Consider the following 25,983-nt stretch of genomic DNA (forward strand, 5'->3'; position numbering starts at 1 on the left):
ACACAAACATTTATATATATATATATATATATATATCTACATCTACAAAAAATATTGTTATTAAATGAATCTAAAAACACATCGTGTTCAGACTAAACATTTCCTTTAAAATACATTAAAAAAGAAAACAAAATTACCAATCCATGAATAATTCATTCATTAAGAAGAAGTATTTAATAAAGTTGATATTTTGGACGAAGGTCAAACTCCTTTTAAATTAAGAAGTTTTATAATTTTTTTTTTTTTTCGATTTAAGTGTACTGTATAGTGCATTCAAATACAACTATTGAAAGACACAATCACTAAACTAGTTAACACGTATCAGGAAAATCGACAATGAGAAAAGCTATCTCTTTTGCTTTTCAACTTCGATGTAGATTTTATAAACACATGACAGGTACAAACTGAATACCTTTAGCAGTCCCGATCAGAAATAAAGATTTTACACATTTTTCAATGCTGATGATGTCTTTCAAATATCCAAATATACCTACATACTGTCAGCCAGACATCTCAGAATATGTGTATCAATTCTTCTTTTAATAGAAAAATTATAGTGCATATAACAATAGGAACGGTTAACATTTTCCTGCAATATTGCTGACTTTAGACGGGAGATACCCGCACATTATTTCTATTGTATATTGTTAACAAGAATTAAAGTATAATGTATTGTCTTAATACTTGATGTTCTCTTCCACTTTTAAATTACAAACTTACCTTATTTTGTAGTATCAATTTTTAGTATATTTTTGTAGTTTTATTATAATAAATGTTTTCTCGAATAATCTGAAGTTTGATGATTTTAAATAAAATAAAACCTTTGATTGATTAAAACAATTTACTTAGTAAAAATCATTATTGTACAAAGAACATGGCAACAGTTATCCACAAAGATTAGACCTTAAACATGGTCCCTGTTAAATAAAAACAATTTCTAGGATTTGTATACAATTGGTTGGGGATCTTGTACTTTTAAGTTTAAATAGGGATAAAAATATATACATCATGATGAGATTAGAGACATTCTCATTTACTTTACGTAAGTGTTTTCTCTCCATTTTGTAAGATCAATTCGTGGAAAGGTACTGCAATCCACTATTGGATTTCTATAATAACGAAAAATTTAAGATCACATTTTAAACTATTATAAAATTGATTTTTACAATATAATATAATAAATAATATAAATTATAGTTTCAACTTACGATTCGACATTAGGCAATAACATGGCATCTAGTTGGATCGTCGTGATGTCGTCCGAATTGTCACATATCAAACGATTTAGTTTAATTTTCCTGATTTCATCCAGTTGTTCTATTATAATAAATTATTATTTTTTAAAATAATAGTACAATAATTATTTCGTAATTTATTATTGTAGAATAAAATTAATTTAATACAGTAAAACCTGTTTAAAACAAAGCGACAATACTGGCCATAATACTCCGTTTTGGCAGCTTAGGTTAACATGTATGGAGAGTTCAGAAAAACGGTGGTAAATAAAGAATACAACTAATAAAGTCTTGTTTTGGAGAGTTTTTGTGGGAATCTTGTACAATTAGTTTATGAATTATGACATTTTAAAAATTTAAAAATGTATTTGCTTTTATTCAGAGATAAATAAAAATGGAAACCAAAATCTAAAAACAAGAGTAAAATGTAGGTTCAATTGATAAACAGAACCAAATTTTATTTATCATTTTTTATATTTAAGATAAACTATGGATAAATTACGCTTACAGTTTCTAATCTGAAGTTTTTTAATTATACTGTAGAATGTAACGAATGTTTTCTTTAAAATCAGGAGTAATATCTACAAAAGGACATTTTTCTATTAAAAAAATTATTTGTTTTACGAATTTTACGATAAAATTTTATTTGAATAATATATTTAAAATTAAATTTGACATTAGGGAAAAACTTTTAAATAGAACAAATTAAATAGTTGAAAATAAATCAAACTAGTTTGAATTGAGTAAATAGTATAAAAACTTGTTAGCATTATTCTTCGATTTAGATTGCATTTATTTTAGTTATAAAAGTCTTACCTAATGTAAAAGATGAAGGCCATCCAGAATTTTCATACCAAAATCTATCTCCTCGCCTAAGATTTGCAAATTGCTCAGAGATGAGACAAGCGAAGGTTGGGCCAAGTAATGCTCCCGGTAAGCCTTTCTCGGATATTCCCGCACTCCATAAATCGATATCGTCTACGTGCCTACATTATATATAATTAAATCGATATTTTAATAATGAAAATGTAATTCGGGTCATTATTTTATAATTATATACTCACTTATACATCCTCATATATTTATGGATAGTTTTATTCGGTAATATTCCCACAAGATCATGAAAATCTCGGATTTTTCGCATTCCACAGTATTCTCGATAACGAGCGAAACCAGGTATTCCAGTTTCTCTTCCTCTTTGAATATTAATAGCTGCTAAATCCATTCCGTACCCATCTCCTGGTTTTTCGAACAAATGATTTGTCACCTGATAAAAACATAAAACAGTCAAGATAAATTTTATACACTGTTCTTTTATTTTCTCTCCTGTAAAATATTACGCAATGTCTTCTCTTTATCAATTTTTGCAGTGATATCTATGATTAACTATTTATTTTTTAAGGTATTTTAGAATATTAAAAAACTTTCTCAGACCTCTAAATTAAGGCATATCCCTCCCTATTTACTAGAGATAATCAACTTTTGAGTTGTAGTAGGTCTGTTCGGAAAGTTCGCGAACTTTTTAAATTACGCACCAATAGACAATTGATCTGAATGCAGCTTGCACAACTCTCTAGTGGCAACTTTTGTGTACTATCTGCCGAAAGCAGTTAGTTCTATCTTCATTTGTCGTAGTCTTACGTTCATTTGTATAAAAATGTGTTGATTGCCTTTTGCGATTTTCTTTCAGTGAGTGAAGAGCTTCTGGGACAAGCTAGATCTGATGAGGATTTCACGAAGAGCATCATCGTTGGAGATGCAACATGAGTTGATAAGTACGACGTGGAAACAAAGCGTCAGTCATTAGAACGGGTCACCACGACTCAAAATGGCGCGACAAATTCGGTCGAATGTATAGGTCGTGATTACTATTTTGTTCAATTCTGAAAGTGCCATTCACCATGGATACTATCCGGAGGTGATGAACTGTCTTCGTGAAACAGTGAGGAAAAACAGGCCGATTACTTGGAGAGAACACATAATGACAATACGCTCTCACATCGCTGCTGATAATAGAATGTTTGGCTAAGAACTCGATACTACTTGTTCATCAACCTCTATATTCAGCGGACTAAGCCACAATAAACTTAATTTTGTTTCTCAAATTAAAATCCGCTGTCAAAAGTCTCCGTTTTGAATTCATTGATGCTATAAGGAAAATTCGCTAGAGAAGCTGCGCATCATCCTAAAAAAAGCGTTTCAAAAAGTGTACTTTTTATGGAAGAAACGTTGATTCGGTGCATAGACTCCGGAGGAAGCTACTTCGAAGGCAACAAAACTGACTAGCTTCTATGTAAATGCAAATAACTTCTATTTGCAAAGTTCTCTAACTTTCCGGACAAACCTCGTATTTTAAAACACACTGAAGATTAAACGATGTTTTTTTGATATTTATGAGAATAAAAAATGTCAACTCTCGAAATTTTTACTCCTGTATTGGAAAACTCTGGGAATGAACGCTTCGAGACTTGGTAAGCTTATGAAACAGTCATATTTTGTAGATTAAAGTAATTAAAAATGAGTGTACTGATTAGTATTAAAAGCATTTTAACTTCTAGTAAGAGTCAAGTGTAATTTAATAAAATTATCAATCAATATTTCTGGTACTGGCAGGCGAGGCGGGTTCGGGGCATTCCCAGGAACTTGGCCCTCATTCCACGAAAAGTTTATACTAGATTTTGCGGGATCATATGTGTACAGTAAATTCATTTGCAGAATTTGTAGTTAAAATGTAAACTAAAAAGCAGAACTGTAATTAGAGTACAGTATGGAATCTTTCTAAAAGTTTAACACATCACAAAATTAAATTTAAAAATTCACATAATACTGTACAGGCTATTCTTTGCAATATACAGTAATTCAAACTTTTATAGGGTAACGTATTAACACTGAAGAATAGAATATTGAAATACAGATTATATATAAAATTAATGCAAGTTGTTTGTTAGTTCGTTTAATAATGTACAGTACTGTACAGTGCATCACTGAACAGGATTTTTTAGTACCAGAATAAACGCGTTTATGAAATAGTAATAAGCACTTTATTTAATAATTAAATTGGCTTGTACATCGGGTTCATCCATATTTTTATTTATTGAGTGTTGCGAGTGATATATTAGTGAAAATGACCGATCAATGCCGATTTAGTTATATCAATATTTTTACAAAATACAAGAAGATTTTGTGTAAAAATATTGAACAAAATTACAATCGTCTTTTTTCTTAGTAAATTGCCTGTCCGATGATCTCTCAACTTTTGTAATATAAAACAATACTATGTGTACATCATTAGCTTTATATATTAGTAAAGCCTATTTAATTCTACATATCAAAAATTTTAATGAAAAAATTCATAGTAAGAAGAAAGAAAACATTGCACAGTAAGTTAAAATAAAGATGAGCGAATTAATAAAATTAAGGTCTTCGAAAATGGACATATAGCGTATAAAATGAATTTTTCCGACGCCATTTTGCTTTATAAGCAGTAGATTGAACCTTTTACTCTACTACATAGGTCAGTATTTTATCTCCAGATGATGTACACGCAAAATACGTGAATCTTATGTGCTTTTTTCCAAAATAATATAATGTGTGTACTATTTTCTGAAGAGATTTTAAAGTGTATAGACCCTCGTTGCTAATGATGGAAAATAAACTCCCTTTTCAATAATAAAAGTCATCCGTTTTCAAGTTCGAGGTCAACACAAACAGTCTTTAATAAGGATTAAACCTTTTTTCGGAACCGAAACGGTTTCGAAATAAGGTTTAATTCTTATTAAACCTTTGGAAATTTGCTTCTATTCAAACATTTTATGTCAGAATGAGAAAGGTCAGTGTAACTATATCATATATTTAAATGTGTGTGTGTTGTGTGCGTGTGTGTTTATATCTTACAAAATAATTATTTGATAATTTCGTTCTCACCTCTGTTGTCACTTCTGGATCCATTCGATTAGCAGCCTGATTCAGAAGAGCATTGAATAAACTATCAACAATTCCTGGTTTGTACAGATTATATGGCTGTCGAAGCAAAGTAGATATTCTTAAAGTTTCTACAATGGAATAATCGATTTAGTTTAATATTCAAATAAAAATATCAAAGTAATACTTAATAATTTTCTATTATTTACCTAATTTTTCGTGAAATTTACTGTAACGTTCAATAACATCCGGCAATAAGCTATGACCAAATCTGAATGCTGCCGCTTGAAATCCTGCCCTGATACCAGCATTAATTTTTTGGCTGTAACCGTTATAAAACCCCTGAAATTAAAGTTAATACTTAAATAAAGGATATAATAAGAATAAACAATTAAATATTCACGAAATGATGATTCTTACATGGCGTTGTAATTTCAGCTCGTACTTGTTCATCATGTGATTACCAAGAATCTTCGGAAGAAATTCATTGAAGGTAATATGCTGAATCAATGCAGCAACAATGTGTCTAGCTTCTTGATAGAGAGTTTCATCATCCCAATGAGGATTGACTTCGGCTAATGCTTCTGCTAGACGATTATGTTCTCTCATCCATAAAGTATGCATGGTGGTCAGAGTGAGTTGTTCGTTTACCCGTTCGTCACCTATGATCCGCAAAAATTGTTGATGAACCACCTACTGTATATTATAAATTTTGGCATTCTAAAAATCTCGAAATCTAAAATTTTCTTCAGTGCTACGACACGTAAGTAATTCATTCAGCATGATGTTGAATTTGCAACATTGACATGATAATCTATTGACTATTTAGACAAGAACACATTCCAAACTATAGACTATAACAAAAAATTATAAAATAAAACAATTATTAAACGAGATTTATCATCTAGTAAGATGATAAAGTCAACCTTTTCTTTTTATAGCGTTATAGTAACACCTCGTTGATTAAATCATTAACCTTATAATAATAGAAAAAAAAAATTCAAGGATATAATTTCTCAAAAATGAATTTTAAAAATTTGCAACAAATGTCAAAATCCAGGTTTTTAAGGAAATGAATCTGAAGATAAAATCTTTCCTTGTTCATTCCATTTACATTTGTGATGCATATTACAGTAATTTTTACAGACTTTTAAATGTTTTTCCCTTACTCTAAACTTGAAAAACTTAGTGGCAATTACATATTTAGTAATAAATTGTATTAAAAACTAACATTTCTTTTATTTCATAACCTAAGAATTTCAGCTGTAGAAATTTAATGAATCCATATTGCAGATTTCCATTTATAAACAAAACGTATTATTCTAATTACGAGGTATGCATAATATTCGTACTGTATTTTTATCGTAGGAAATGTAATTATATTTTCGTGTTAGATAAAAAAAATTGAAATAAAGTACTTACCAGCATCAAAACAGTAAACATTTCTGGGTCTTGCCATGCATCCCACATCAGCTTCGATTGTTTTCATGGGTAATAGATCTTTCAGACCCAAATCTCCATACATACTGGTCGACTTTAATTTTCCTGGAATTGATAAATGACTTTAGTAATTATTTACAATGTATTGTTCAAAGTGTTATCAAAATTATACTGACCTCCTCTGAATAATCTCAGTCTGCTTGCAATGTCTTGGTTGTTTCCATAAACAAAACTGGCATCAATATAAGCTGATATGGTATTAATCTGAAATCTCGGGCCTGTGAAAAAAAGTATGAAATATAATTTATTTTATAAAACTACTGGTTTTAAAATAATAATAATCATTTTAATATTCACCCAAGCGGCATCCTGGTTTATGGCCTGGTAAGATACGAGCAAAATCTAAACATCTTCTACGATAAAATTTAAAAAATGGATCGTTTCGTGGAATTTCTATGTTCATGCAGTTTGGATGCTGATCATCTGGCGGATATTTGCAGCACTCTATGTCGTTTCGATCATGATCTACAGAGTATAATCGAAAACCGGTTAATTTTTCACTATATTTAAAAATACTAATTGACATTTTAATAATAAATTAGTATATATGATTATTTATTAAGATAATAAAATATGAAATTGTATAACAATAATTAATTTTCCATAAGAAACACGAAATGTTTATAAAATACAATTCCGTTTAATTTCTATATTTAACATCTGCTTATATTGTACGATACACGAAGACAAGCAGACAATACGAATATACTATATTTAAAAGATACATTGAAAGAATAATGTTTTTCTTTAGTTCTTAAAAATAATTTTATCGTGTTCATTATTTTAAATTAGACAAAAAAGAAATTGCATAATGCTATTCATTTTCACTTTTTTTTATTGCACATTCGACGGAATTAAATGTGATTAACTATGTAGCAGAGCTAATAACTATTGTATTGTATACGATATCAAATAAATCACAGGCTTATCAATAGATAACTAGTACAATAGACGTTCTAAGTATAAATGCGCTAAAAATAACTTAAGGATGATAAAAATTGCCAGCAGTTTTTTACTTACTCTACTTCATCTTATGTAAAATTAGCTTCAATGAAAAATGCTGCAATTAATTTAACTAAATTTATTCTATATTATATTGAAAAAGCACCTTACAGTCAAACTTCTGTGTAAAGAATTGCTCCCGGGAAACATAATAAGGCTTGTACCCTCTGTATTACTCTATTAAACGGTATGTGCGACAATTCAACTGATTAATGATATCTATTACCCTTTTAAAAATATGTATAAATTAAATTACAGTAGAGCGTCGATAAGTGGAACGTCGGTAAGTGGAATGGCCGGAAAGTGGAACGATTTTCAGTCGGACTGTGTCGTGCTGAATCGAATGTTTTTGATACTAAATTTACTTCTAAAGTATAATTTTCATGTTTTTTATATTCTTTAATATATTTATTTTGTTTGTACAAAATGCAGAAATAATTTTTAACGATACGATAGCCTCGATGATTATTATAAAAATTTTCGTTAGGCTTAAAATTGACGAAAATTCAACACGAAGCGACACGCAACGGAGAAAAATTCAACAGGAAGCGATACGCAACGGAGAAAAATTTAAACATCGGACAGGTTAATGTATTTTTTCGTACAAAGTCGGAAACTGGAACAAATCATTAACTGGAAGGACCCCAGTCCCCAATTGGTTCCACTTTTCGACGCTCTACTGTAATATATTTCTTTTCTGGCTAACGTGAAAAATTCTTTAAATAAATATATTTTCGAAGGTTTTGATTTTAATTCTCGACTTGTATCTTATTGTTTAACAGATATAGGTCAGGCAGTGTAATGTCACATCCGCGAAATGGGTCCATTGAACATTCGATGTCAATTGATTTAAGGATTGATGTACGATATACGGTCGTTAAGTTTTTTCATTATCAACCGCGTATTTCGATGGGGGTAATATAATTCGTGTTGTTTTCTTCAAGAAAACGGTTGAACGAACTTCCAGTTGAATATTCGGTGTTATTTTAAAAAAATTCTTTTTTTGTTGTTAAGCTTGCTTTATACAAAACAAAAATTTCTGCAATCTAAATAAAGCTGAATGAACTTTACCTGTCAAAATTACCAATTATTAAGCTTAAATAATGATCGGCTTTAAATTTATTTTATAAGTTTACGAATGGATATTGCGTACATTAGTTTTTAATAAATTTCTATTAATATGTAATATAGGAAACCTTCCATATATGCGGTTAATTTGTTTTGCAAATATACCTCATGTAAAAGCTAACAATGAAAGGGAATTGAGCTCCCAAAAGCAATACAGGAGAGATATGTCCGCAACAAAGTTACAAGAGACCATACTGTCAACAGTCAAAGTATCAAAGAAAACTGAAATTAGGTGCTTCCTGGCATTCTATTTGTCAATTTATGGCTGGCGACAAGTTTTCTTATGAAAAAGTGAAGAAGAACCTGCCATTAACAGATAACCATAAATACCAGTGTGTTGAATTTGCAAAAAACATATCAGAGAACATTCCAACTTTTTAATTTAATTATTTAGTAATGAAAAACGTTTTTGTTTGGAGGGTCTGGATAATACTAAGTCTTATTTTGAAAAAACTGCAGGAAGTATGGTAGGACCTCATCGTTAAAACATGCCAGCAAGGAGGTGGCTCCATAATGATTCTGAGGTGCCATATAAAAATTGATAATCAAATTCATTGAAGGAAAGTATATGAAGTACCTGATGATCTGAAAACAACATTTCTACCTTTTTGTGAAAAATTTTTTCACAGAGGAAATGGCTTTGGCAGTAAGATAATGCTTCAATCCACACAGCTGGCATAATTAGGCAATATTTTCAAAGAGAATAAAGTTTCCATAATTAATTGGCCAGATCATAGTCTTGACATGGACATTATTAGCATTTAATGGAACAAAAAGTTTATGAACATGGACAGTTTAATTCTCATGAAGAGTAAAAGTGTTTATTCAACATTGTGCTGATAATTTTGATGCAAATGCTATTGTAAATCTTTATAAATCAATTTCTTCCAGATTGTTAAATGCTGCAGAGAAAAAAAAGGCAGTGCAACAAGTTATCAATTGTTAATTTAGTGTGTATAATTTTCTGTGTCTTCAGGAACGTAGAACTGTTCTAAAAACTTTCGCCCACTTGATATTAAAAAATAAAATGAAATAAATATCAAATTCTAACACATCTCAATTTGAAATTCTGTCGACTTACTTATAATAATAAATTAACTCACAACCCAAAAAATCAGTTTCAGAAAATAACGTGTTTTTGAGATACAAGTGTTCTAAAAACTTTTGGCCAGTAATGTATCGGCGTGTCGCCTGAATAGCCTATCTTCTTTTATTCGTAGAGTCTTCTGTAAAGGCTAAAAAATTCGTAAATCGATCTTTCCTTATAAGTTATGTAGATAAGGACGACGGTTCTAACAATAAGGGAATAAAAAAGAAAGCTGAGAGGTGATCAGATGTCCTAGTTTTCATCGCACGAATCTCTGCTAACTGGAACAATTTTGTGCGTTATATATATCATATTTTTTGGGCGTTGTAAATGTGACGCTAAACTAATTGTCTTCTCACTTTCACCGGTTACAACCATCGTGTCAGTCACGTAACAAGATGGATGTGTGACGTCGTTTTTATGGGTAGCGCCGATAATATTTTAAGACTATTACCTAGCGTAGGCGCGGCTAAAGTCATGTCGTGGTCCAGCATTTGGCCCCAAAATACAAGAAGAATGTTGAAGTGAGGGTCTTTCTCGCTCACGTCGTGATGCATTACGAAACTCAGACGTCGAGCATTTGGCAACAGTGATCCGTCTCTAGATTTTCTCGGCGATGCTATGCCTGGAAAATAAAAAAGAAACCAGGAAAATTTAATTAAAGATTTTTTAAAATGATATATTACTGAATATTTTTGTTCTTAAAATAATGCGTATAAGACTGTAGTATTTGACAAATTTTTGATGAAAAAAATTTTCTAAATTTTATTCGGCGTGTCCGATCTGTTTAACCTAATTCGTGTTTGCATAAATTTCTAAATAAACCAGGAAAAAGAAGGAATAAATTTGAACTGATTAAAAGAGATAACGATTATAGCATGTTTATCACTGTAAATTATGTTTGAAAAACTGTTTTAACAAATGAAATACACTTTCCCTTTACAGTACTAAACAAATAAGTTTATTCGTAGCATTTTTAATATCAAAAATCTTATCTGATATAAAAAAACAATAAAAGTTATATTGAAATTTTGTAATAAATTCAAAATTAAATTTATTACAAAGTAGTTTAATACAATATTAAATGATATTAAATGTATTTAATTAATCGTAACTTAAATACTTTTTTTGAAATAACGAAGCATGGTTTATTACACTAATTTATAACCATTAAATACCATTATCTTTATCATTCGATTCAAGTATTTTCTAATATTTTCAATACACATTTCTTTATTTTAATGACACTAATAACATAGTCCGGGTTAGACGAAAGAAAAACAAATGATGTACAATGACATGTCGATTATTTAACGCCTTTTTTTAAAATGTTTTTTACGTGTCTGTTAACGTGCTTGAAAACACACAAATAAATAAATAATGAACATGTACGTACGGTATATATGCGTGCCTGTATAATATACGTGGATGTAGTAGCGTTAAAATTTCATGACTAAATAAATTACAAAAATTATAATAAAATATGTCATAAAATAAAATAATCCGTGCCTTTAAATTAGTTTAATGGTTTAAACTTCAATGTTATCGAGGTGTTAGTCGTAAATTTTATTGCGTCAATGGCGAATGGCACGAACGCTTACACCGTTCAAAGGATTTTGTATAGTCGACGATTAAAAATAAATTAATTTAATTATATTTTAAAACCGAATCTTTTAAATATGATCAATCTTACAGCGGTAAGAAAATTTCATATCGCTCCACGTGAGCCTGGTGATTAAATATAAGAAGACAATACACGTTAGATAACCTCTAACTTATATTGTCTTCTTTTATTATCACAAGCATACTTGAGAATTAGTGCATATGGTAGTACGTTACACGACTTTTCTCAAATATAATAACAACACATACATTCAAAAACAAGGTGTGAATGAGCAGCTACTTTGAGGGGACACGTGTGAGTTCTCTTTGGAGGAAAATCCTGTAATGTCTTGTTTTTTTTAAAACAAGGATTTCCCTCCAGAGATATTTAGATGATATTCTCATATTATGGAAATCAAAACCAAATATCGATACTTTGTTGCAAGAAGTTAGAGACTTATATTGTCTTTTTACATCTGTTTTGCATATCTCATCTGCAATTTCATTATGTTACGAGCTTGTTCTTCGTATGAACAGTCGTATAAGTGAGATGATACGTTGGAAAGGAAACTGAATTCTTTATGGAATGGCCCTCTCGCAAGTGTACTAACAAATTCATTTGGTTAGGATAATAAATAACACGACGATTAAAAAAAAACAAACTCTAGACGATAAGAAATGAATAAGAATTCATAAAAAATATTTCATTGTCTCCATTACAATTAAATTTTGAAAAAACTCCTATTCAAAATTATAACTTTTAGAATAATCCTTGCAACATTGAGATATTTATTATCACATATTATCTATCAATAGCCCATTTCGAAAATAAATTAGGGCCTAATTCTTTAACTTTGCTTTCGAAATCTCGCTGCTGGCATTGGCACATAAAAATTAATTTGACATCTCGTCGAAATTAATGCCTGAGGTAAAATTAATTACTCGGTTGGTGATTAGATTAGATTTATTCTGTTTGTTAACATTGAGGAAAAAATTACGGTTTGAATGGCATTCTAATTTGAACAGCGAGGATAATTTTTTTGCATAAACAAATGAGGCAAGAAAATTATTTTTATCCAACGAGAAAATTTTAATATTAGACCATATCTGTCAGTCATCAAGGAATGCATAAAATTGAATTAATTAGACAAAACCGAAACTTTTATAGTTACTTTTTAAGTTCATATGCACGTTGACGTCAGATTCACTAGATTGTGTAGAAGGGTAGCTCACCTTTATCAAGGTTTAAGCCTCATGTTCTAAAAATTTTATGCGGTGTAATAATGTTATTGACCTTAAAGTTTGTACGCTTGTCTAACTTGTTTCATCGTTTATTTGACGTACCTAATTCTCGTTCCATCTTTAACATTAAGTCATTATTATTTTTTTCTTTTTTGAAAGGAAAACGAAATGTTAAGTACATCAGAATTAATGTATTTATACAATATTTCCTTTCAGAAATTTTTAACGATTGTCATGTTTCTTCCATCTTTAATAATACTGTATCTATCGTTATTAAATCTGTTATATTTAAGGCAAGTTTATTAAAACTGGCCTAGTATAAACTATTTTATAGGTCTTTATTCATAAACCTAGTTATTCCACATTTCCAAATCCTTTCAACTCTATTCAATTACATTGTTTTCGGGTTTTGAAGCGTGAAATGCATAATTATAGTATTTTGCATTTTATAAGATATGCATAATAAAATTTTTATAAATATTTGAACAAGTTTTGGTAAGATTATTATTATTATTATCATTTGGCACTAAATCCATATAAACTTGAAGTAGGGAAACATAAATTAGGTTGTTAGTATATAAATATGACGGTAGCTGCGATGTCAGATAGGATCCGCAAGCATTATTTATATCAGGCAACGATAATGTAGGAAAATCTGCTATATAGATTGTTTTTTCCCCCTTGTTTAAACGGAACATCTGGTTTAGTTCTGCAAGAAATACATAGGATTTAAAATCATAAATCTGTTAAATTGATTTCTTGACAGGTACTTATTTAAATTTGCCATTATGATAATAATAATAATAATAATAATAATATTGACTTATTTAAATGTGTATGGCATAGTGTTACTAGAGTTGTAAAATTAAATCTCTCTACTGTAAGACCCATTTAAAAAGGAAATTTAAACGTAGAGTAGATATGTATTAAGATACTATCATTGATATATCATTAAATGACATAAAGTTAGAATCCTGATGCTGATGTATACAATTAGTGCTCAAAATAAATTTATTTTTTAAATATTTCCTGCTATAAATACTATAAACTGACTATTTAAGTGAGTTATGAAATTAATGTTGCACGTACGGACCTTCTTGAATCGACATAAAATGGAAGGGAATTGCTTAAATATATATACATATTTCTAAATAAATATAAATATCTAATCTAAAAGAGTTCATAAATTTTAAAGAGAATTAGATAATGAATTTCTTTAGCATTTTAGAAAACCAGTGACGTTAACAATATTACATTCATAACCAGTTTTCATCATTCATCTAAACTCGGTTGTTCAACCGTTTATAATCAGTACATAAACAAAGTTTAATGTTGTTAGATAAAGCATACTTCGAAATTTAATGCTATAAAAAGGTTTTTTTTAGTCAATCAAAGACCACATTCAACAACCATTTCGATTTTATGTTTGAGAGCCTGTCTGTTAAGTGTCGAACCATATAAATTTGACACAAGTTTAATATAAATAAAAACTTAATATATGTAATTTATTTATTACATAATTATGCTTACAATTCTTTATTAACAACTCTTTGCTTATAAATAATCTATCAATAACATTTAACAAAACAAATGTCTGTCAATCTTAAAGTCTCATTGTCATCAATACAAGGCAGTCCACGACTTTCAATCTCGTTCCTTCATGCATAATACTTTTGTATATACAGTACTTGCGAGACCTTTCGTTATCGCTAGACTTATTACACCGTCACTGAACACAAGACCAGCCTTAGAAAATCATTTTATTTTTCCAAAAAGAATGCATTTCGTACCGATTGCTGATTCGATGCTTGGAGCAGTATAATTAAAACAAGCAGTAAAAACAGTATGACACTGTTAAAACAATAAAAATGATTCACTGTACATTTAGGAATTAGCACATTTAATTAAACACTTGAAACTTTGATCTGTAATCAATGATTTGTAATCGGTATTTTACCAAACGTCGTGATTTTATTATACATTTCGTAAATGTGGTAGTATCAGTTCCATAAATATTTATATTTAAAAAAGCTAACTAGGGAGGGACTTAAGGTCCGAAATGCATTTTTTTTTTCTTTTGGAAAAATAAAGTAGTTTTCTAAGGCTGGTCTTGTGTGTAATAAGTCTAGCAATAAACAAAGACCAACATAGTATTCACAAGTATATACAAGAAGCATATCATAATAATATTTTTGTACTTATAAATCCCATTTAATAAACTTTTTCCTACATTTTTAGCCGAGAGGCAAACATTTCGTGCTGTCGTGCAGTGACGCTTCTGCCAGTTTTTGTTTCGATAACATCAAAATCATTCGTAAAAAATTTTTATTCTTTGTTTATTGTTTAGTATAGTCTTTAACATTTTAAATAATGTTTTGTGTATTGTAACGTATTCACTGTAAAAACTAAAACTTCCCTTCCTTAATAACAGATTTCATAACTTGTTTTTAACTTCTTTCCAATAAACTTTATTGTTTGACTCTCATATATATATATATATATATATATATATATATGCATAGTCCGAAAGTCGGGGAGTAACTTGATATAAAAACAATTAAGGCTGGAAATTATTATATCTTTCATCATTCATCATCAATTAGGATATGTCATCTTGTTTCATATTAACAACATTAAAAATTAAATAACTAGTAATACTTTTCATTTCGACGTGACCAAAACCTGTAATCGCTAAAGCCAGGGCTGTGGAGTCCAGTCGGAGTCGTCAAAAATCCCTCCCGACTCCGACTCCTTTTTACTTTCTCAACTTGTTATGCATATAAAAAACGAAAAAGTATTTGCAAATCTATACGTATGGAGATCTGTCGAACCCAAAAAATGTCAAATAAAGGAAAAAATTCGCGCGTCCACGCGCGTGTGTTGGCGTCTAATTTGTTTAATTTCTTTATTCTGTTATGAACTATTAAACAATATCTCAGAATGAGTAAGGTTTAAGAAACAAACTTTGGCACAGTAGTGTGTGTATAAAGGGCATCAATGCTATTAAATTTCGGTTCTTTATTAAAGGTCGACAGGGTAGAGACGTAGAAGGAGTCATGTCAGGTTTCAGTAGAGCGTTTATTTTCCGCTGTTGAAATTATTAAATATGATTTAAGAGCTTCAGTGAATGCTGACTTAATAGAAGTGATTTTTTTTGTAAGGAGTAATTCAGTTTATAACAGAGATGAAAAATAATAAATTAATCAACACGGCAAAATAAGCAACCTTTTTTTTACTAGTCTAAATGTTATGTTTCTCATTCTTGACTCAGTTTAATGTATCTGTATACTTAGGCCTATATATTACCCAATATACTCGTATATTATGTACTGTACAACATTTTTATTAAATTAATTTGTTTGTATAAGAATGTATTTACTATTTTTATTCATACATGCTTACCAATGCCATCATCAAACGAGTCAATAAATGTGAATTTATATATTCGATAGATGTGTCAAATTTTAATGTTTAATTAATTTTTTAAAATCGTTTTCTTTTGTATTTTTTAAAAAATAATCAGAATCGTCGTCATTATCACTTTCCTGGCTGTTATACAGTATAGGTCTATAACAAAGGAAAATAATGACTTTCTCAGATTTTTACTCTTTTGGACTCGGGCCTCGAAACGTAGAGTAGTGCAAACGAATGTTAGAATGTGTACTAACCGATTTAGTTCAACCGTTTTCAAGCTTAATAACTCCTGTGTTAAACCATCAGACTCCGATTCAAAATCGTGCCTCCCATAGTCTAACATTCGTACATACAGAAAAAAGAAACCGAATCTTTTGCGTATCTCGACATTTCGAGGTGCCCTGAGTCCAAGAATGCAAAAATTTGGGATGGGATCATTTTTTGAACGATCGCTACACTTTTCCTCTGTTATATAGGCCTATAACAACAGAAAAGTAAAAATTATCCTATTGACTTATTACTTGGAGGAATATTTTAGCTTTGGAATAAAAAAGTTTCTATGTTCTATCTTTATTAGAACTATATTTATTGATGCTAATATTCTGAGGTCACGTGATGACGTCAGAATTTTCGGGCCTACTTTGTTAACGAGTCCGTCCCTGGTTGGAGTCGTGTAAAAATCTATCGACTCCACAGCCCTGGCTAAAGCTTAAATGTTTTCTATATTTTTATTTTAGAATATCTTTTGAATTAACTCACCGTCACCATATTCGGGAGGTAAATAACGAATAAATACGGATCGAGCACTTCCCCAAGAAGGATTGTGTAAGTTGTTACACATTCCAGATAACGTACGATATCTGCTCAGTTCGCATTTGACCGGCCGAAGAAACGTTGGACATACATCCTTGATGGCTGTTTTACTCGTATCTATTCTGGGTAATCCGTGAACGATAACGTCGTACGATAATCCAAACCTAAAGAAAAAAAACAAATTACGTTTTAATAACACCTAAAACACTATAGAGATGATAAAGTTTTTATCGATTTTTACCTGTGAGCTAGGAGTTTAGTTGCTTCCAGAACAATTTCTGCAGATACTGCAATATGTTCTGGTTCTGGTAACACTGATGATAACTCGAATATCTCTCTTGATACATCACCTAAACATAGAAAATAATATTACAATTTGTTATATGATGCACGAGTAACTAAGCTAAGTATGTAATGGTATCTATTACCTATAGTGTTTTTTGCTTTTTCAACAGCAATATTAATATCTTCATACGTAATACAGATTTCTCTGTAACTTCCTCTAGATATCCTTTTCAAACTGTTAATACGATTATTTAAATCAAATTAACATACATGAAAATGCAAATATATATTGAATAATAAGTAAATTAATCTACAGAATAATTACGTAATTTTTGACAATGCCAAAGAAGAATGTAAAGAAAAAAAATTTGACCTAACGTACAGAAACCCCTATACATTATAAAATTAATGATCACGATTATGTCAGAAAATTCTCCCAAATGGCCCCTTACCGACCTCATTTCTATATCAAATACTGTTTGCTTCGGCATCCAGAGCCAAAAGTTACACCCCTGACATCTTAATTTTTTTTATGTAGTAAGGTAAACACGTCTGTATGTCTCACCTGGGTAAAAAATTTACAAAATATTGTAAAGCTGGAGGCTCGGGACTAGGACGATACTTCCCAGAATTGATTATTAATGCACAATCTGATGAGTAATCTGGATTTAAAGGAGACGGGAAATGAACGGGTTCACCTAATGTTAATATTACCGTCGTCAACAGCAAATATCTGAAAAATAATCATAAAAATATAATATAGAAAATGTGTAAATAAAACTTAATATAAAGGCTTCAAAATGTCGAGATTAATGACATATGAAGATAATTACGGAAAATCGATAATAAATAAACACCACTTACGTCATTTCGATAATTTATTTAGGTGATTGACTAGACATTAATACGTTTTACTCCTGTCTACAAGAGCGTTAAATCAAAATGAGGTAATCTTAGTTGTTGAAGAGGGGCTACTTTCTCTGTTGAGAGAATCCTGTCCCATTTTCTGACAAAGTAGGGGTTCACTGGGTCACTATTTGACCTTGCTAAAATGAGAAACAAGAGACTGGGGAAAGGTTGATGTTCTACACTCTCTTTTCCTGCTTACGGGATTTAAGGGTTATCATTTCATTTGTATTTTTTTTTTTTCTGGCCTATTATTTTCACTTTTTTAAACGAGATTTTAAACTATTTAAACTTGATTTCTGTAAAGGAAAGGCTATAAAGTATCTCTTTCGTACCTATTGATGCTTAAAAACGAATCAAATCAAGCGCAACTTTTGCACTTTCCCTTCCAATATCATATTTCAAATGGGAAAATCTGACAAAAGTATTTGCAGATGGTTTTAGATAAGTCTAACAGCTTTAACATAATCAAGATTTTACATGTAATAATTTACGTAGACGAGAATATTTTGTATGTTTTTGTTTAATAGTTAAAAATGCAATAGATTTCATTGCTAATAGACTTATAACAATGGTTTAAAATGGCTTTTTCACATCTTGCAGGTAAAAATGTAATAAAAAATTGTTTATGTAATAAGAGATGAACAAATCATCATATATATATATTTAACTACTTATAAATGTTGAGTGTTTCCATTTTATTAAAGTGTATACTGTGCATTTGTAAAGTAGAAGTCAAGGTTTGTATCCTTGGCAATAACCATCAAACTATGTTAAGGTGTCACTAGTAAGGAAAGTGGGTCAGATATACACTCTTCCTGCACACGCTGTTAGAAATTTAAATTGTGAAATTTACATGAGAGTAAAAAATAGAATCTGTAATTAAATATTGTATGAAAATTACCCTTTATACCATTTTTAAAAAAGGAAAGAAGAAAAGAAGAGTTTACCTGAACTTCTTTTAGCTTATAAATATTTATTCGTACATAATTGTGAATTTTATAATTGAAAATCTCGTCTCAAATATTTGAAATTTGACTAATTTTATAACCAATTTTATTATTTAATTTTTATAAAAGTTATTATATTGTAATTTAATTTACGTTAATTTTATGGAATTCAGTAGTTATATAGGGTGTAGTTGAAACATTTTAACGACGTTATAATTTAAACAGAACAAAATCAAATGTACTGATATTAAATTAATAGGCCCTACACCCAAATTTTAAAACATTTTATGATTTTTTTAAAACTAAAAGTATACAAAGTTATTTTAAAATGTCTTATACGTGTAAATAAGTATACGAGTAGATAACACAAGTTAATGAAGTAAATAAAACTAAAAAACAGTACATATTAACTTACATTTAAAAAATAGAAAATAATCTTTATTTTAAAATTCACCTAAACACTCGTAGATATATTTTTACAAAGGGAAGAAAAGACGTGAAAAGAATCATCGAAGATTTTCCGCCATTTTTACAGAGAGGTCACGGTCCTTTCGGCGGGAAATGCTCCACTTTTTAGCGAAATTGTAGTCATGACCTCAATTTTATCGTTCAAGATATGCTAACCCATTTGAATCTTGTTTAAAAAAATAGCCTGAGGAAACAGAACGAATTTTACTCGATTATCATTCTTGTCTCTAAAACTAATAGACTAGTAGTCTAACTTTTCTTTTCTATAACACAATGAATTGGGCTGTTTTCTCGTTGTTTAGGGTCATCCAGATGAGTTACGTAAGTAAAATATTACGGTGAATTTAATACCAAAAGGGTGTTATCTTTATTTGATTTAGGTATTAAGCTTTATGAAAAATGTCAATACAGTACATTAACCCATTTTGATGAACGTCTAGACGTATGAAGAACACAATAGGACGATTAACAGATGAATCTTACATTAATAGTATTTTTATTTTAATTAATTTAATTGGCAATTTTAAACAACTTACCTCGTATGACATGAAGGCTAAATGAATAAGTATAGAATTGTAAATGAATTTATTAATTTAAATGTAAAATTATGATAAAAATTTAACAAAATTCGGAATTAACTTTAAAATTTACCTATATTTAATATTGAAACTTTAATTATAACGATGAAAATGAGCTAACATTTAATGGCTTAATTTCCATTCAACATCTAATAAAATCGTAATTTTTCAATTGTGTTTTAAATATTTTCAAAATATTATGACCTTAAAACATAATTTTGTAAATTATATTATAAAAACTAATCACACATTAAGTGAAATTTAGAAAGAAAAAAAAAAAGAGTATTACAGTAAAAAAAAAAAAATGCGAGTTGTAATAATTATACGTTGCAATAGACACCATATTTTTAAAAATATACTTGTTTTATATTGTTCTCATTTATTATGCTGTGTAAAACGTCGGTATTCCCGTAAAGTATATAAATAAATTTCAAAAGAAAATTATTCTGATATAAAATGCGATGATTCATGACCAAGAAAGAATAACTTTTGTAATCGCGATAATATCATTTGAATCACGTTCTATCGCTTGATTGACTAATACGAGACCTGTAAATTGAGGCCTTTTTCAGAATTAAAACTATAATAATTAACTAACTGGGTGGACCATCGTATTGCCATTGAGATGAGAACTCGTTACAAATGGTATTTTCAACTGGCAGGTGTCTGACACTGGTTTAACTGACCTAATATATATGAATTTTTATTTAAAATGTCAAGTTATGATTCATAAATAATTAATAATAAATCATTAAAACTGAAATTTACAACGAAATTTTCCTAATTAATTTATATATACATACTGTATATATATATTACCTACTTAACTTCATATGTTAAACTAAAATTAATATAAACTAGAATACGTTAATGTAATAACAAAAGATATAGATTACATATTTTATAGTCGAGTTATTAACCCGTAAATACGAACAGATGTTCATTTTTTCGGAAAAATAACTTTCCTTATCAGGAAATGTCTTAGCGTATCTTACGAGCTGGAACGGGATTTCAAATTATGATTATTGTAATAATAATAACAGGAAAACCTCGCCATTTAAATATTCCTTTGTTGACTTTAAAATTATCATCATTCTTTAAAAATATCTTACAGTTCTGTACGAGTCTTTATTATAAATGCTTTCATTTTTATATAGTTTCTGTTCTATTATTTACACATCAAACTTTACATATTTATAGACATGTAAATACATATAAGCTATATTGGATATTACTTGTAAAGAACTATTTATTCCATATATAATGGATTGAATAAAGCATAAATATAGATATATTTTTTATTGTATTGTGCTTTATATACAAACACAAACTTGTAAATATATATATATTATTAGGACATGTAAACATAATTAACTCATTTGATGGAAAATAACTGATAAAACTATCATTATAATCAATGTATAAATATACTGAAAGATATATTATGTAAGAATTATTGAGTAATCTATCGTAGAAAAACTAATTAAGTGAAGTATAAGATGATATATTTTCTTATAGGAGAAGAAAATTGGGCAAATGGGATATGAATACTAATTGTCTCTTAACCGATCTCTCCCATTGTGTGGTGAAAGTAACCTAAATATCTTTGTTTCATTTTCTGTAGGAAAAATTGATGGATTATCTATCCACCGCCATCAATGCGCTGTTTTGACATTTGACCTGAAAATATGATATTAAGTTCCATCTAATCTTTTGCCATGGAATTATTAATTTATTCTCTAAATAATACTCCTTTTAAAATTACTTTTATACCTTTTCGTCTTGATATTTATTTCAGTTTTATTTAATTTTAGAATAATTTTATCTTCAACTCGAAGAACCAGCCTCTGGATATTTTAGTGTTTATAATTTTAAATGCTTATTTTATGCAGATTCGCTCGAATGAGCATAGATTCCTTGATATAAATGATAACTTGGATGTTTTAATGTAAAAATAACTCCTCTTTATAAAACAGGTTTTAAAACTTTACATAATAAAAATGAATGTGAATAATTTAGAGTTTAAAATCAGATATAATTAGACATTAAGGATTAGCCAAAATTAACACCAAACCATTTAGGAATTTACATTAGAAAAAAAAGAAGAAAAAATGGGCCACAAAGCCAAATTGCATGTGGCATGAAAACAATCAAGGAATTGAATAGAGTAAAAGAAAGTTGTAAAAGTCACATCTGATGACATACATCGTCATTTATCCATCTAAAAACTCCGGGATGGAAAAGTGAAGTTTGTTTCTCTACGCATCAAATCTTTTGGGTCGATTTGTCTGTTAACACAATCACATCATTATTTAAATAAATAATTGCCGTTTTACAACATAATTCATTATTTTACGCTTTTGTATATATAGAGCAAGAGTAAACAATAGATATTTTAAGAGAGTGTATACTGTTAAAAATTCTTTACATACGAATTCTTTATTTATAGGATCTAAAAAATTGTACTGTAATGACGTGACCGTTTATCGATATGGAATCATTTTTAAAGGTTCATTAACATTCGATTCGTTATCTATACTTGTCATTATAAAAAGTACCTAAATAATATGATAATTCGTGGGGTTATGTACTAATGTGATTTAAAAACGTAATCGTGAATTTGAAATTTTTTATTACGTAGGAAAATAATATAAAAAAATTAAAGCCATGAAAATATAATATAAAATAATTAAAGACTTGATGTAACTTGTGGCCTACTTCGTTACGAATTTAATAATTCTTCCAGTATCGATCATCGCCTATTTAGAGGATGTTAGTGTGTATCAGAAACTTGTGTGTGGCTTTCTCATAATAATCTTCACAGTATATGCCCTTAAAGCAAAAATAATTCTTAGCGAAATTGCTACTAATAGGCATTTTCAAAATTTTTCTAGGGAGGATACGAATCCCAAAATAGATGTTATTGTATACACATTTTAGGATGATAAGGAAAACGACTTTAGAAATATTAGATAAGGAAGCGGATGCATTGCTATTATATATAGGCATACAGATTATATATTAAAGGAAACGCCTTGAGAGAGAGGTTGAAAATGATGTAACCGTTTTCGATGGATTTTAAATGACCTAATTACTCGACTAGATACTTCGACTCCATCAGAGCAGGTGTCACCAAGGTTTTCTCGATTTACGTAATGTCGAAATGACATCACGTTCATTTACACAATTCTCGACTCTAGGATCATTAGAAAATATGATACAATTCCAAAGTCCTTAGATATTTGGGCTTCACCGGGTGTTTTTAAAAAAAGGCTTGAAACCCGCACCCAAGAGTTCAGGTAAATAGACCTGCCAATTCAAGAGAAACTGGATCTCCTAATAACCTTGTGGAGAATGGCACAAACGAGAAATGAAAAGTGGTCCATTCGTATGTATAAAAACCCAGCCCGAAAAATTAAAAATGAGTTATAAAATTTTGTAGTTATTATAATCTATTATAGCAGAAAATTCTATCAGACAATAACATTGATTGTCACAAAGTTCCTATTTCCCGGAGTTTGTCACCGTTGTAAAAAATATAAAAAATTAAGAGACAATGTCTCTCCTTTTCTACCGTTTTAGGAATTTATACAGTCTTCTCTCTTATCTTATCTTAGTTTTCGTATATTTATAATTTTACTGAGTAAATCATAACTGCGTGAAAAGTATATTAATTAATATCCTTTTATATACTAAAGTGCTAAATGTGTATAAAATACCGTGTAGGCTATTACCCTATATAAGGTTCATTACACTTATTTACTCTATCCAGTAATATAGTTTATTAATAAAGATACTATTACAAGAAATTCTAATGTTTATCATATGCAAAAAAAAGTCCGATATTATTCGAGATAGATATTATAAAATGGGATTATTCTAATTCATTCTGTTCTATTTTGTGATAATGTATTAATTGTTCTACGTTAAAAATTGATATTTTATTGAAGGACGAGGGAATGACATTTTATAATTTCGTTTCTGACCTATTTAAAATGTTTCAGACACGATATAAATTTTTGATTTAAAATTAATGAACTCCTCCTTCTATGATCTTAAATCGGTCCGGAATTTAATACTTTCCGATATCGAAGCCAAACTTGTTTTTATCGAGGACAACGAGATTAACGTGTCGACAAAACCACCAAAGAGCAACGCTTAAGATGCATATAAAGAACAATTAATATATTAATTAAATCCCCGCTGCATGCTTATTGCAAAATTTTCTCGACGTACACGCTCAGTTTGATGAATTACATAAATTTTAAGGTAAATTTAGAATATTCTATTGTATAAAAATATACCTAATTATGATTTTTAAAAAGAATTAAAATTGATTTCTTAAAGAATGATTAACTTACAGATTTATTTCCAGTCGAAAAATTGTATTAAATAATACCTATCAATTTACTAAAAAAATAAAAGATTATAGTTGTTTAAACGTTTGTCTTTATCACAATTCTACTTATATGTAGGACACGTTGGATAGATGGAAGACTAAGCTAAGTCAATGTCCTCATCCATTGACAGAAACCCGATTGTACGCGGAACATATATAACACTATATGAATATTGACGTTTAAACTGAACATTTTTTAACTAACGCATTTAATCTGTTCTGTAAAATAATAATTCTAGCAAAGACATTCATTTTAATGTATTTATAAAGTCTTTCATTACAAATATTTTCTCTAAAAATTTCAATTTATAACCGATATACAAATTAAATTCAGGTTATTAGGTTACTGGATAAAAGTAAGAAAAACCGATTTCAATTTTGAAACATCCTGCAAATTTACTGAATTTACATTATAGAAACGTATATAATCTTTTTGCCTTCTATGCAATAACAAATAAAATAAATATGTCGAAGAAATAAAATCGAGTATAAAATTGACAGTAATTTATTTCGCGTTTATATAAAATAAAATAATTTTAAACTCACCTTAACATACTGACTTAGTCCTTCTCTAGTGGATCAGGACCCGAGTCCACAAGTACCAATACAGAGTTAACATAAGATACGACAATTAATACAATTCCTTCAGACAAAAATTATTAACTGTAGTAGTATGTAACGGTCGTGCAGTTACGTTTTCACGCGGCAGTTCTCTTATCCCATATTTATATAGCTGCTTTTCTCTATAGTGCTATGTGGCCCGAGGCAACTGGATTAGTCCCACCCCTGGTCTGCCAACAAGGACCTCATTCCGTTCTCTGCAACTACGTCACATTAAGACTCTCTATCCTATATTTAGTGGAAGGGAAAATCTCCATGTGTTTGGAAATTATACGCAGGTTGTGCAACTTATATGCTGCGTACATGCTAATTAATAAACATAATCTCGTTTTTTTTTCCTCAAATAAATATGCGGGAGGTTTGTACTTATTTCTTAAACATTTATTTTGTAATTAGATAATTTTATATATATATATATATATTAAACGCTCTCGAGGCCCTTATAACTTTTAAGGAATTATATATATAAAATAGGATAGTGGGCCATCAACACTTATTGATGACAGTATTAATGAATAGCGTTTTTTTTTAATCATACCAAAGCTATTATATTAACAGAAAGAATTTCAATATGCCAACGCATGTAAATGATGATAATGACATGGCTTCTGTACATCTAAGACGATTATATTTAAGATTGTAACACGCGGATGAGCATCGCCGGCATTTTAAATCATCAGATAAAAAAGTTAAATAAATCATTTATCTTTATGTAGATATTTCATAGATCATAATTACTTTAACCTTCTTAATTATAAACGGTCCATTTCATATTTTTTCAAAATGGAAGAAGCATTTAGAAAAGAATTTAGATTAGAATACCTCTTTTCCT

At 29.3% G+C, this 25,983-nt stretch overlaps 2 protein-coding genes across 3 annotated transcripts in view; both read right to left on the minus strand.

Moving 5' to 3' along the window:
* Positions 1-25,983, minus strand: part of LOC136972469 (33 kDa inner dynein arm light chain, axonemal-like) — a 138,219-nt gene that overhangs the window by 72,435 nt on the left and 39,801 nt on the right. The gene's annotated exons all lie outside the window — the stretch shown is intronic.
* LOC136972018 (peroxidase-like) lies at positions 837-25,403 on the minus strand. 2 transcript variants are annotated; one of them, XM_067266574.1, is made up of 16 exons: positions 25,077-25,403; positions 17,795-17,962; positions 17,373-17,464; positions 17,186-17,294; positions 16,891-17,108; positions 10,328-10,498; positions 6,954-7,121; positions 6,773-6,874; positions 6,579-6,701; positions 5,577-5,818; positions 5,366-5,498; positions 5,160-5,287; positions 2,300-2,502; positions 2,052-2,221; positions 1,209-1,317; positions 837-1,109 (listed from the first exon to the last, which is right to left on the minus strand). In XM_067266574.1, exons 1-16 carry the CDS (start codon positions 25,082-25,084, stop codon positions 1,034-1,036), a joined length of 2,220 nt encoding a protein of 739 aa, XP_067122675.1. In that variant the 5' UTR covers positions 25,085-25,403; the 3' UTR covers positions 837-1,033. The 2 variants fall into 2 exon arrangements, with proteins under 2 accessions (XP_067122675.1, XP_067122685.1); XM_067266584.1 differs by lacking the exon at positions 25,077-25,403 and adding an exon at positions 18,094-18,167.

This window comes from Centruroides vittatus, unplaced genomic scaffold, assembly GCF_030686945.1.
Source record: "Centruroides vittatus isolate TY-2023 unplaced genomic scaffold, ASM3068694v2 contig_1057, whole genome shotgun sequence".
Lineage (NCBI taxonomy): Eukaryota > Metazoa > Arthropoda > Arachnida > Scorpiones > Buthidae > Centruroides > Centruroides vittatus.